This window comes from Salvia hispanica, chromosome 6 (assembly GCF_023119035.1).
Source record: "Salvia hispanica cultivar TCC Black 2014 chromosome 6, UniMelb_Shisp_WGS_1.0, whole genome shotgun sequence".
In the NCBI taxonomy this organism is placed as follows: Eukaryota; Viridiplantae; Streptophyta; class Magnoliopsida; order Lamiales; family Lamiaceae; genus Salvia; species Salvia hispanica.
In genome coordinates, this window is record NC_062970.1 from 16,059,013 (window position 1) to 16,071,663 (window position 12,651).

The 12,651-nt window shown below is 36.9% G+C and overlaps 1 protein-coding gene across 3 annotated transcripts in view; it reads right to left on the minus strand.

The window, feature by feature from the left end:
• Positions 1–12,380, minus strand: part of LOC125193642 (serine/threonine-protein kinase TOR-like) — a 30,662-nt gene extending 18,282 nt beyond the window's left edge. For 2 of the 3 annotated variants that reach the window (XM_048091482.1, XM_048091481.1), the window contains exons 1-15: positions 11,996–12,380; positions 11,441–11,779; positions 11,289–11,363; positions 8,977–9,149; positions 7,997–8,095; positions 5,290–5,449; positions 5,062–5,205; positions 4,786–4,955; positions 4,507–4,711; positions 4,185–4,379; positions 2,635–2,787; positions 1,774–1,895; positions 1,530–1,629; positions 1,359–1,454; positions 66–196 (exon numbers count right to left, since the gene is read on the minus strand). In XM_048091482.1, the coding sequence (XP_047947439.1) occupies positions 66–196; positions 1,359–1,454; positions 1,530–1,629; positions 1,774–1,895; positions 2,635–2,787; positions 4,185–4,379; positions 4,507–4,711; positions 4,786–4,955; positions 5,062–5,205; positions 5,290–5,449; positions 7,997–8,095; positions 8,977–9,149; positions 11,289–11,363; positions 11,441–11,779; positions 11,996–12,118 (2,285 nt within the window). In that variant the 5' untranslated portion in view covers positions 12,119–12,380. Of the gene's footprint in view, positions 1–65; positions 197–1,358; positions 1,455–1,529; positions 1,630–1,773; positions 1,896–2,634; positions 2,793–2,912; positions 2,929–4,184; positions 4,380–4,506; positions 4,712–4,785; positions 4,956–5,061; positions 5,206–5,289; positions 5,450–7,996; positions 8,096–8,976; positions 9,150–11,288; positions 11,364–11,440; positions 11,780–11,995 lie in introns of those variants that run through there. The other variant, XM_048091483.1, reaches the window with a different exon arrangement.
• Between the last annotated feature and the right edge of the window lie 271 nt (positions 12,381–12,651).

Here is a 12,651-nt window from a genome sequence, read left to right on the forward strand (position 1 = left end):
CTCAACACATAAGGAATTTCATTATAAACCCACATACAAATAAAACTGATAAAAATAAGTCATACCCTGTGCTTTGTACCACTTGACCTAGAGTGGTGACGGCCACTTCACGTTTCATGGCAGCAGCACCATCTAATAAGGCTTCGACAATCAAAGGCATAAGTTCTGGAATATATTGTCTCATTGCAAAGCCACCCTGAAATACGGATGGCATGTAATCACAGTTATACAAAATTACAATTGAACTATTGAAGTACTTGTATTTTGTTCATCAAGCATGTCAGCAAGGATACAAGTGACAGAGCCAAACAAGACAACATGAAATCGCAGTTCTACCAGCAAGCATTAACAAACCCCTCAGTACAGGCTGAATGTGTGAGAGGCAATGGTGTCATTTTAAGATGGGCTCTTCTACAACTTTCTTTGAACAAAAATGAGGTTAAAATTGTTGTGTACCTTTTACTAGTCCTAGAAATGGTAAAATATAACCATGCCACTTTATATAAATTTAAGGCACCACATTTGATAATCCAAACAAGTTGCATAGTCGACTAAACAGAAATTATATCATCCAGGACTTACATAAGATCTTGCCTAATAGTATTAGCAAGCACCTAGATTCTGATCAATCCAAGTTCATCAAATAATAAACTGAAGTCGAGCGTGCATAACAAAGTCAGAAAAATGCCGTGAGAAGCAGGAAAGACTAAAACTACACATATATTCCCTAATATATTTTATACAACCTAACCCTGTCAACCCTTCAAGTGGAATAAGAATCAATTACTTCAATCTGTAACTGGAATTCTGTTTCTTCTGTCAACATATGAAGATTGAGGTGCTCAAATTCAGATTCGACATATTTATTAAAAAGTGCCATGCAGTACCTTTTTAGCTGTTGGCATTGAGTCGTTGAACCATAAGTATACTAGAGTACGATATTTGCACATTCACTATTTCTTTACTTTTGTATACTCAATAATATAACAACCATGAATCAATGATGTCGCTGCTCAATTTTAGTTTTTGGAGAGAGATAATTTGGCTAATAATGGTTGCACTTCGAACAAAATATTAGTAGTAGTTTGTTTCGTTTCAGTTTTACCAAATGGACCCACACATTGATTAAATTTCAAAGTAATTATCAGCATAATAAAAATATAACTCGGACAGGAATAGATTCAAGATGCAACTCATATGAAAGCAACTCAGATACTAGAAATACAGAGGCTATCAGATAACTTAGATTATAAGCTCTTGGGCTTTTTAGAGAAAATAACTATACAAGAAGAAAACACTAAAGCAACTAATGAAACTATTTATTGCATATACAAACATAAATTAAGGAGAATACCCACCACTCTAGCAAGGTCTCCAACAGTTACCAGGACTCCACTTATAATGCCATTATTAGCATTCACCCCAGTTCCCTCATTGAGTTTTGCAATAAGGGCCTGAAAATAAAAGAAATTACAAAAGAGTGGAAGCAAATAAATGATCAAGCTACCTGGGACACAGAAATATCTAACCTTGTGTACTGGAGCAATATATGGGAGTATTAATCTCTCGCAATTGCGAATTAAACACCCCAACAATTTCGCACTTTCTTCTCTGCATTTGCTATCAGCGCTGATAACAGCAGGAGCCTTATTAATGGCATGTGGTAAAATATCTAAGCATAAAGGTAATATGTACAACAGAAATAAAGTCCAACAGGATCAGCAAGTAAAACAGACAAGAGATGTACTAAGTAATTTACGTGTTCAACAAAACCTTTGTTTTAGATATGTTAATAGTTGGATAAGATGGCGACGGAGTGCTGGAAGAACATATGCAGGATTTTTCTCGGAAAGCCTTCCAGCCACTGAAATTGCAAACTCCCGAACTTCAAAATCCTAACACAGTCAAGATGGAGCATGTCAAAAAGTTGACTAACCACTAACCAGAAAGAGGTGCCCATTTACACTCTTCTCAAACCAAAATACCAAATAATCACTGCTTCGGCCACAGTAAAATGGGACATGTCCGGAATTTTAAACAGGATAACTATGGTTCGGTCCTCTCACTTTTCAAAGGGGAAAGTGGAAACAAGGTGCTCAATTTGTCTAAGATCTGAATTACAAACAAACAGAAATCTGGAAGATTCCTAACATGGTGGACTGTATCATGGAAAGAAAATAAGTAACTAAACAGCTGACTAATCATTCAACATTAATATATAGAGAGAGAGAGAGACAGAGATAGAAAATAACAACTAAACAACTACTACCTCACATGGCTATTTAAATGTAAGATGTTTTTCTAGTAATATACTGTCAGGTACTCCAAAGTTAATTAAGCATCTAGTTTGTTGAGGTTCTATTAATACCCTTCAACTGAAACTTGAAAAACCAATTGTCAAGCAGCTCGTGTCAAATCTAAAGCATAAATGCATAAATTATCCAGAGAGTACTCAAAAGCTCGAAGCCTTGTACAGTGACTCATGCCTACTCTAGCTTTAACAGAGAAGAAGTTTAGCATTAGGAACTAGGAGCACCACAAGCTACTTATTACAGACACACTATTGAAAATCATTTCAAAAATCAGGTTGTTACAGAGGACAGCACCACCAGCCTAAGATCATTAGATAAATACCTCATCATTCAAAGCAGCAAATACTGCAGTCAAACAATCAGCCTGTGCAAGAAAATCATCAAAGTCTCCACTCTCATGCAGAGATGAAAATATGGATCGTCGAACAGTAACATCAGCATCAGCAACTGCTGCAATTAGAAGCTTTTCCACAATCTGCACTAGAAAATACCATTAACATAATATGAGAAAACATGGCCAACAGAATATCCAATGTGTGTACTTGATACAGGTCCCAAATCCCAATACAAGAAACTAGAAGTCTGGTATATGAAATTTACTCAAGATGGAGATATGGAATGGCCATGTTTGTCATTATGTTGATTCAGCATGGAAAAGAAGCTGAAGTGCAAAGATTTGTTAATAACAGTTCATGGTCAATAGCAAAATAGTAAGAAATGTGGAAGCACAATATGTTTCCCTTTGGTTGTTCTTAATGGTAATGACTCTGAAAGTAGCTTCTCTGGCAACAGAAGATAATGTCAGTTGCGTTAGTAATGTTGACCGATTATTAAAAAAATCTTGGGAGGACATAGAAGAGATTTCAACGTCTTAGCAATCCCAAATACTCAAGCTCAAATCTCAATTACCACAGAAATTTCAACAGTTTATCAATCCATGGGACGCAACCTAACATGACATTTAGTTTTAGACTTGGCTATAAGGAAATAATGTCATAGAGCTCCCTCTAGTTTGAATGGTCGGCAATACAAGTACTCTGACCTCCACAGAGTATAACACTTAATACCTTGTCTGTAGAGTTAATACCAGTGAGATTATATCACTATCTTTATTTCTTGGAAACCCATTCTTTTAGTACAAATAGAATTCACACGGACAGGGTGTGTTTAAACTCAGAAATAATATGAGTAAAGGATTATTTGCCGGAAATGGTTCCAACTATATAGGCTAAAGTCCCTTAGCACATTTAACCACCCTAAATACTGGAAGAAATATCATTAATGAGTTGTTGCTCATGATAGTGGACCAATACAGTATTAGATTTCAGATATACATCATGCAGTTCCGTAAAACCAAAAGATCGAGTCATCAGCCAATAACCAATTGTAGCAGAAAAGTGAAAAAACATTCGTACAAATTGACCTTATAAGAACCAATAGAGACCAAGTCACCATCAGAACTAGATGAGAAGAGGTTATAAAGTACAAATACTGACACTCAAAAGGTGTTTATAGCTAAGCCAGCAACTTATATCAAAACTATGTAATAAAAACATTCATTAGCATATATAAAGTCGCACTCAAAACATCTCCAGTATTTGCATTTAATATGTGGAAAGGAAGGACACTTGACGAGAAGAGCACAGAAGATAATTCTATGCAATTCAATTAATCACTACATGACATAAATACCATGCTAAAGTAGTATAGCGTCCTGTAAAATTCATTAAAATTAAGAAACTCGAGGAGTAGCATATTCCCAAGGCATGAATATATAATTACGCAATTTCAAAGAGGCCAAAAGAATATAAAGAGCTACTGCATGTGCAAATTTATATGATGAAATTATGATAAGTTTGGATAGGGTTAAACCTCCTCAACTAGGCGTCGCCGCTTTCCACTTGCACGGCTTGTCCTACTAGAACTAAACTGAGCAGCAGAGATGCCAGACAACGAATTTGCCATTAATTTGCAACAACATAAAGCAGCATCTTTCCGTGTACTTCCGTCCTCATCTTCCAAGTACACCACAACAGATTCTCTCGCAAACTCAAGAAGATTGTGACCCTAAAATATTAGCACCTCAACATTAAGGGGGGAAAGGGAAAGAAGCAGACAGATTAAATACAACCAAATAACTTATCAAACTAACTAAGAGAGGGTAAGCAAGTACAAGCAGGTGAAAGAAGAGAACCTTGAAATTAAATCGGGATAGAGTTTGTAAGGCAAGTTGAACAAGAGCAGAACCATTGGGTTCTGATACTTGTAAAGTAGCAGTTGAGCTACTAGTCCGACTAAGAGCAACAGAAGGCCTTGACTGAACTTGTTGGTATCGAGAAAGAACTCCTGAAATGCACTCAAGTAAGCGGACTTGAAGGGTTGGAAGCAAAGATGGAATACTGCAATACAAGAAAACTCGTTTTAGATCCCCTGATTTACACACAAAGAGAAGAACAAGCACATCAGGAGATACCTGGCAGTTATGTTCTCAAGGGCTTCCACTAGGGTGGAAGACAACCCAACTGAAAACATTGCATCCAAGAGACTGCGTACGTGAGGCTCCATAGAAGGCCCCATGGCTTTTGCAATATTTCCAACACATGCCAAAGCCTCCATGGAGGGTCTCCCTCTGCGAGGAGCAATCTAAAGAAATATGCTGCGTTAAATTGTTTATGCTAGATATGCTTCATACATACAGGGAATGCAGCTCAACATAATTCTTAAGATACTCAAAGGTCTTAACTCATACCGCATCACGTAAATGAGATGTTATTGTCGGCAAATAATTAATGAGTTCCCCATCCAATGCACCAGCCATTTCTCCAAGGGCAACAAACCCACTAGCAGCTTCTGCAGGAATTTTGAGGACATGAAGAATATGCTTCATGCAAATCTGTTATATAAAAATATTTATCTGTCAGGCTGATAAACTACAAAATAAACTAAACATAGCTGTTTGAAGGGAAAAATAACTGACCGTCAGATAGTTGGTTACAAAACGATCACGTAGGAAATGAGCAATTCTTGGAAGCAAAGAAGTTATGCTCAGACGAACAAGCCGATCCCGATGTTCTAAATATCGAAGAACAATTTCAGCAACTTCTCTGTATCTGGACATCATAAACTCGCCTGTATTTCTGGCGATTGGAAACCAAAAAAATGGAGCGTTTCAATTTAATTCCGACCAAGCCACCCTCAATAAAAGCAACTTCTGAAAATTACAGTCATCAACTACTCACCATTCACAAAGGAAAAATTAAATAATTATCATCGTGAATGTATAGGAATATATATCCAAATGCAGGTGTAATTGGTTTTCTGGTACATGCGTTTCAATAAGGAAAACAGTTCCAACCAACGACTATGCCATCCACAACATTGGATAAAATATGAAGTCACAATGCCATGAACAGATAGACCCTAGGCACCTAGAAAATGATAAATATACATATAGAGCGAGAGATATACATATAAATTTAAGAGTAAACATCAATCAAAGATTTGACTATATGTTAAGTTTCAAATATGTCATAAACTATTTATAATATCAATAAAAGGACCGAACTACATTTCGAGTCTCAAATAGTATGTCCTAAACTAATGATAACATCAATCAAAGGCCTGAACTATCAAGTTTGTAACAAATACGAACTGAGTTACTATTTATGTCTCATAATGTTGATGTGTGTTTTCAAAATTTTTAATCAAAGCGGATTGGGCAAAAAAGACATTTTGCTCAGTTAGTAAACAGAAAAATCAAAAAGTACAAGTCATTATTACATGATGAAAAATCATAACGCATTTCACATTTATTACAAACTAGATAGTTTAGGTCTTTGATTGATATTATCAATAATTTAGGACGTGTTTCAAATTCGACATATAGTTCAGGCATTTCATTGATATTGCCGATAGTTTAGGGCATTTTCAAAGTTGACATAAAGTTATGGTCTTTGTGATATTTACCTTAAATTTAGAGGATAAAACAAAGCTTGAAAATAGAGCAAACAATGCTTAGATTAAAATAAACAATATAAGTAGTACAAACCAACTAGCATTTCCCACTGCTAAGCAATGTTTTTAATTTTGTAAACCATGTTGTTGCAAACAAAAGGACATATAACTTGATTATACAAATAGAGAATGAAGAAATTTCAAATTACAATACTTAAGCATGTGATGCATGACCAATTAAATGAAGAAACATTCTCAAATCTAGCAAGATGTGTCAATGTAAATCTAACAAAAGCATGCATGTTCCTTTTAGAATGTCACATGCTCCCTCTATCCCATTAAAATTGTTTTCCTTTTTGGGTTGTCCAAGTAAAAATGACACATTTCCTAAAATAAAAACAACACCATTTCTACTTTTTCTCTCTCCAATTTAACTCATAAAACGACACTACATAAAATCTCGTCCGAAAAAGTAAATGTTCATATTTAGTTGGACAGAAGGAGTATATATTATCCTGCCTCTGTCCCAAGGTAGTTGATGCATTTCGTTTGGGCACGGGATTTAAGAAAATTATATTTAAAGGTTGAAGTGGATAGTGATAAAGTATGAGAGAGTAAAGTAAAAGTGAGAATAAAGTATTTTGCCAATGACTCAACTACCTTGGGACAATCCGAAAAAGAATACGACTCAAATACCTTGGGACAGAGGAGTATAAGTTGATATACAATCATGTCTAATACAGGCTTGTCAGATACAAACTATACAGCATAGCATGTACAGAACAATATGAATAACTGAAAGTATATGATACAAAAAATGTTTAAAATCATTGCACTGTTCTCAGATACCTTGAACACTACGTGAATAATTAAATTATACATGCAATATGATTTATGTTCCTATTTGGTAATTAAGACCTAACCAACTATGGAAACATATGATACTAAAAGCATGATAAATAATGAAATTGCTGGAACAGGAAATAAAAATACTTCCTCCGTCCCCTATCTACTTTCTTTTCGACACGGATTTTAAGAAATATAAAGGAAAGTGGGTTGAAAAAGTTAGTGGAATATGTGTTCCACTTTTATATATTAGTTTTATAATAAAATGTGAGTGGAATGCGGGGTCTACCTACCAGATATGGTAAAAAACTGAAAGTGGACTCTTAAGTGGGGACGAACCGAAATGGCAAAAGTGGACACTTAATGAGGGACGAGGGAGTAAAAGATAAATAATCCTCGTAAAACTAAGAGTTCATCCTCTGAAAAGGCCACAGCTATAAGCTGGAGTATACTTTATTTCTTGACACTTCGAAAGTAGGGAGGAAAGCTTTACTTAAAAAAATCTTAAAAAAGACTCCAAATTGACATAAAATCTAAAAAATAAATACTAAACGCCTAATCAAACAAAGACTCTTAAACCAAATCAAACTCAGAGATAAACTTGCCTGTAACAAACTAATAACAAAACTCCTTATGATAATAAAAACTATAAAAATAATATAATAACTAATGAATCTAAAGACTCCAAGGATATCGGAGATTAGCATTTGTGAATTCAGGAATTAGAAATACAATACGTAAAGAAACCACAACAACAAAAAAAAATGTGAAAATCGATGCAGCACAAGCTTGGCCAAGAAGCAAGGAAATTCAAGCATTCACAATTCACAAGACACGGCACATGCCTAACTTCGGCAAACAAGAAACTCATTAGCTGTACCTACCTCAGCAGTTCCCCAACAGCAAGCAGAGAACCATGTATGCTATGTATAGGGGCATTTCTTCCCAATCCATCTTGTGTAGCCTCAAACATGCGATAATACCTACCACAAGATTATTGAGCAAATGACAGTCTAAACTTTAAATAAGCTGAAAGCAATCCACAAGCAAAAAGAAGATGAAAACCTAAGAATCCTATATATCTTTTCTTAGCAGAAGCTATGTGAACAAAGAGACAGTTATTCAAAACATACATCATAATGTGAACATGAAAAGGTCATAAATATGATAAAACAATTAAAATTTCAATGAGTCACCAACAGAAGCAATTTGGCAGTATAAGTAGGGAGTTTGGTAACATATGATTCCATTATTTTCTTAGCTTAGCACTTTGCATGCCTTTGGTGGCTTATTTTCAGCAATTTCATCAATCAACCTACAAAGGAGAAGATTACAGGTGATGAAAGAAAAAGGGTCCAATATTTCATAGCCATATAATGGTTGTCAATTAAAAGAAAATTATGCTTTCACATTGAGTCAACGTCGGAATCAAACTTGACCTCATAATGTGTTCTTATCCGTCTATAAGAAAGAAATCTTACAGAGGCAAAGGAAGACCTTGATACTGTAACCAGTTATCATGAGACTATTCATGTTTCAATGACTAATGATGGATAATAATTCTCAACAATGACAAATTATCACTTATATAAATATATTCAATTTTTTTAAGGAACCAGACATCCAAAAAAAAGTCCAGATAGGAAATATGCCCATATTTTCACTTATACATGTATAACTCATACCAAAAGATCATAATGTGACCTAAAAAATGGGCCAGCAGAACCTGACCAAGCACAGAAATCTCCCCGAGTCAACATGATTAAAGCTTTATAATTTTTCAGATTATCATGGGCGAATGTGCCTAGCAGAAATGTATCGTCATAAATAGTTGAACATAGCATAACACAAAATAAACAATTACCATTGGACACGCCATCGTGTCTCACGCTTCTCAATGACACGGAGGCAAGCACGCAATGCTTCTACAGCACGCTCTCGAACATCTAGTTTTGGATCCCTCAGAGCAACCCATATAGCATCAACAAACTCTGGAACATGCACATTGAATACTGTTGAAGCATTCTCAGCCATTTCCTGTGGGAATGGTTGCAAATATTTAGTAGTATGTCTCAAGGGTCAAGGCATGAAAGTGAAAATCAAAACTTGTGAAGAATGAGCTACTAGAAAATCAAAAAGTCATTGTCCAAAAATGAAGATTGTTAAACTACCGTGTATACTTTCTGCGTAGAAAATAGACAAAAAAAAAGTGAAATTAAACAGTATGAAAAATTAAAACAGTCTTGTCAGACCGAAAACCAAGAGCACCAGAAGATGGACCAATGTCCAAAAGAGTCTGGAGTTTGCAATGGTTTACTCACCACAAAAAAAAGTGCGTATTTGATTTCACTTACACACTATGTAGAAAGGTTTTTAGAAGGGCATTAATTACATATTTTAGGGCAAAATTTGTTTCCTCGCTTTCAATGAAAACATCAAAATGCTCATGATCGTGACAGTGAATTTGACTCATATTCCTTTCCATAAAAACAATAGTGATATTGAGGGTCCAATTTAGGGGCGGCAATTTTTAAAACTATGGCAGTGACAGCAGCAGAGGTGCCGCCTTCCTCTCCGGCTGATAGCAGCGTATCGCACCCCAAACTCGCCTTTCCCCTTTCCACCCATGACCACCAGAGAAGCTGTCGCAGCTTCACCCAGCAACACCGCAGCTATTTCTTATTTCCACCCACAACAATTGTCAGCTTTACTGCACATCGCAGCATCCCCTCATCATCTAACACACTCCCCTTGACTGCGTTGAGTAGGATATATCTGTATTGGTCAAAGATGTCGAGTGCGTTGAGGTTGTGGGCCTTTAATCCGGTGGCGCTGTGTTCTAGCTCCGCAAAAGTGGCAGCATGGTTCCCCCTCCCACCAGCTGACTCCCGAGATGCCTGGCATTTCGCTAACTTCACTCTTTTTCAATTGAGAATGTGCCATCGGAGCCCTCCATTGCCTCCAACTCACCTCACCGTCGGATCTCCCTCTAAGTTGGGCCTCTCTCACAACCACATCAATTCCACGGTCTCTCACCAACCAACCTTACCCAGCATTCGACATCTCCAACCAAGCTTACCCAGCATTAGCATTCAACATCTCTAACCAACCCCACCCACCATATGACATGAGCATGACCGGGCCTTGTAGTGACCCAAGTCAAAGGGGCCTGAGGATGGAATTATCCTGACCCCTGTGCATTATTATCAAATTGAAAATTGATGAAAGTCATTTTTTCTTGAGTCTATTGAACTCGTGAATTCTCTATTTCATTTTCTTGTAGCACGTTGCTCATTTTTAAATAGTTTTATTGACTTATCGCTCGAATTTTCAATCTCAATCATGGCTCCAGACATTCCAGCCATCACCTTCACGTCGAATTCATCTCCATCTTGTTCGTGTCATTACATATAAAACGTTTACACAAGTTCCCAGCCTGCACTTCATTCATGCAATCAGAATTCTGGAAGCATTCTGTTCCAGTTGCTGTTGTGCGTCGAGTGTCTCCAACTGCTTGACGATTTGCTCCAACAAATTGTACTCTTTCTGTCTATTCGTAGACCACACCACACACACCAGGTGTTTGAATGATTGTCGAACAGAGAATGGGAAGCTCCATTCCGTGTACAAAGGTTTTAAATATTTGTGAAACTAATCAATTTGGATTTCTCTCCTTTATATTGTGTGTATTCTGGGCATGAGTTTTGATCCAACCGAGGCTCACATCAATTCAACACCCCTGACCAACCTCACCCAGTATTCAGCATCTCCAACCAACAGATAAAATATCTCAATGAAGAAAAGAAAAATCAAAATTTCAGCTACAAAAGTCAAATAGTCCATTAGTGAAACGAGTAGTCATCCCTTCGGGAACAAGTTGGAAAAAGCATAACAATGGGAGTTATCTCCATTAGTGACTTAGTGTTTGCCACCTAGCTTTTTATACTAATACTACTATACAAAACAAAGCCATATATCACAAACATTCATGCATCATCAAGACACCAACTCCTTTCAATGTTCTTTCTTCCATTACTCACACAAGCAAATGCAATTTATTTATTTTGCGGGGGGAAACTGTAGCAATATTCAAACAATCATAGTCAAAGTTGTAAGCTTCAACACATAGGTAATTTGGTTTAAGAACAATCTGTAAGAGCAGGTGGCGGGACGTACCTTTAAAATTAAAACAGCAGCAAAACGGCGGTATTCAACTCTATCACCGCGAAGCCAATCCAATGCAATTCTTACCTGAGAAAGACAGCAAGGATAACAGGTCAAAATAATCTGAGGTATTAGGCTACTAATCGCAGAAATTTTGAACATACCAGTCTTTCCACTTCATCAGCTGTCATTGCTCCACCAGCTCTCGCCAAGTGGCCCAAAACTTTACTAGCAATAACTAAAGTTTCAGATTCCCGCTTTGCCTCAAATGCAGTTCGCATGTAATTTGCGATTTTTGCCACTTTGACTGCATTCTCTCCAATTTCCACATCTATCAGCTCGTCAATGGCCCTCAAAGCACCCAAATTTTCAGCAACATCACTGCTGTCTAAAAGACCAGTAATACGATCATACAACTGATCCATAAAACGTGAAAACGCTTCACCACTGAGATCACGAGCTTGTTCTTCGACATATCTTCTGAATGCTGGAGCAGCTCCATCCTAACAGACACTTCATTCATCAAAATGTCCAACAGAATTTACATAATTACAAGTAGTATTGTAGTAGTATAATAAAACAAATTAAACAATTTAATTCCTTTAGCATCCTGGAAAACACCCACAACATCGCAAGATGAGGAAATGAAAAACAAAATAACGTTTAGCTTGCAACCTCAAAATACAATTAAGTGCGCAGCGAAAGACAGTTTATCAGACCTTGGGATTGCCGCGGATGGAAAGGTCAGCAAGTAGTCGGTTGAGAGCGTCAAGGTTGCTAGCTCCGGTGGCAGCTGCCGGAGCAATGTAGCGAATCGACTGTGTTGTCGTTGCGAGCGCCATCCTATTTAGTATACATGTATATATGTGCAAGGAGGCTCCAAGAGCAAAATCTCAAAACACGAACCCCAATCTCTGGTGTACAAGAGTACTCAAATTGCGAGTATTTACAGTGAGTAGGGTGAAAATCTTTTGCGGAATCCTCAGAAACCTAACGACGATCTTGTCTCTGTATCACAATCAGGCAGTGAAGACTGAAGATCAACTTGCTGAATTTGGAATAATTTATTCTGGATTAAATTGTAAAACGAGAAAATCATGTAGCAACGCAACGCCCTATTCGATGGAAGCTCTGCCCGTCTACCTAGCCAAAAACCCAGTCCGGATCACCAAATTCTTTTCCTACACCATCTCCTGCTCCACTCCTCATAAACATATACTTATATTTATGAAGAGTGGAGCAGGAGATGGTGTAGAAAAAAAATTAGGTGATTCGGACCGCCAAAAACCACAGCAAAATGATTTCGGGAAAAAGTAAATTGGCAGGCAAAATGATTTAGGAAAAAATTACTGTATTTAAATAATACTATCAAAAT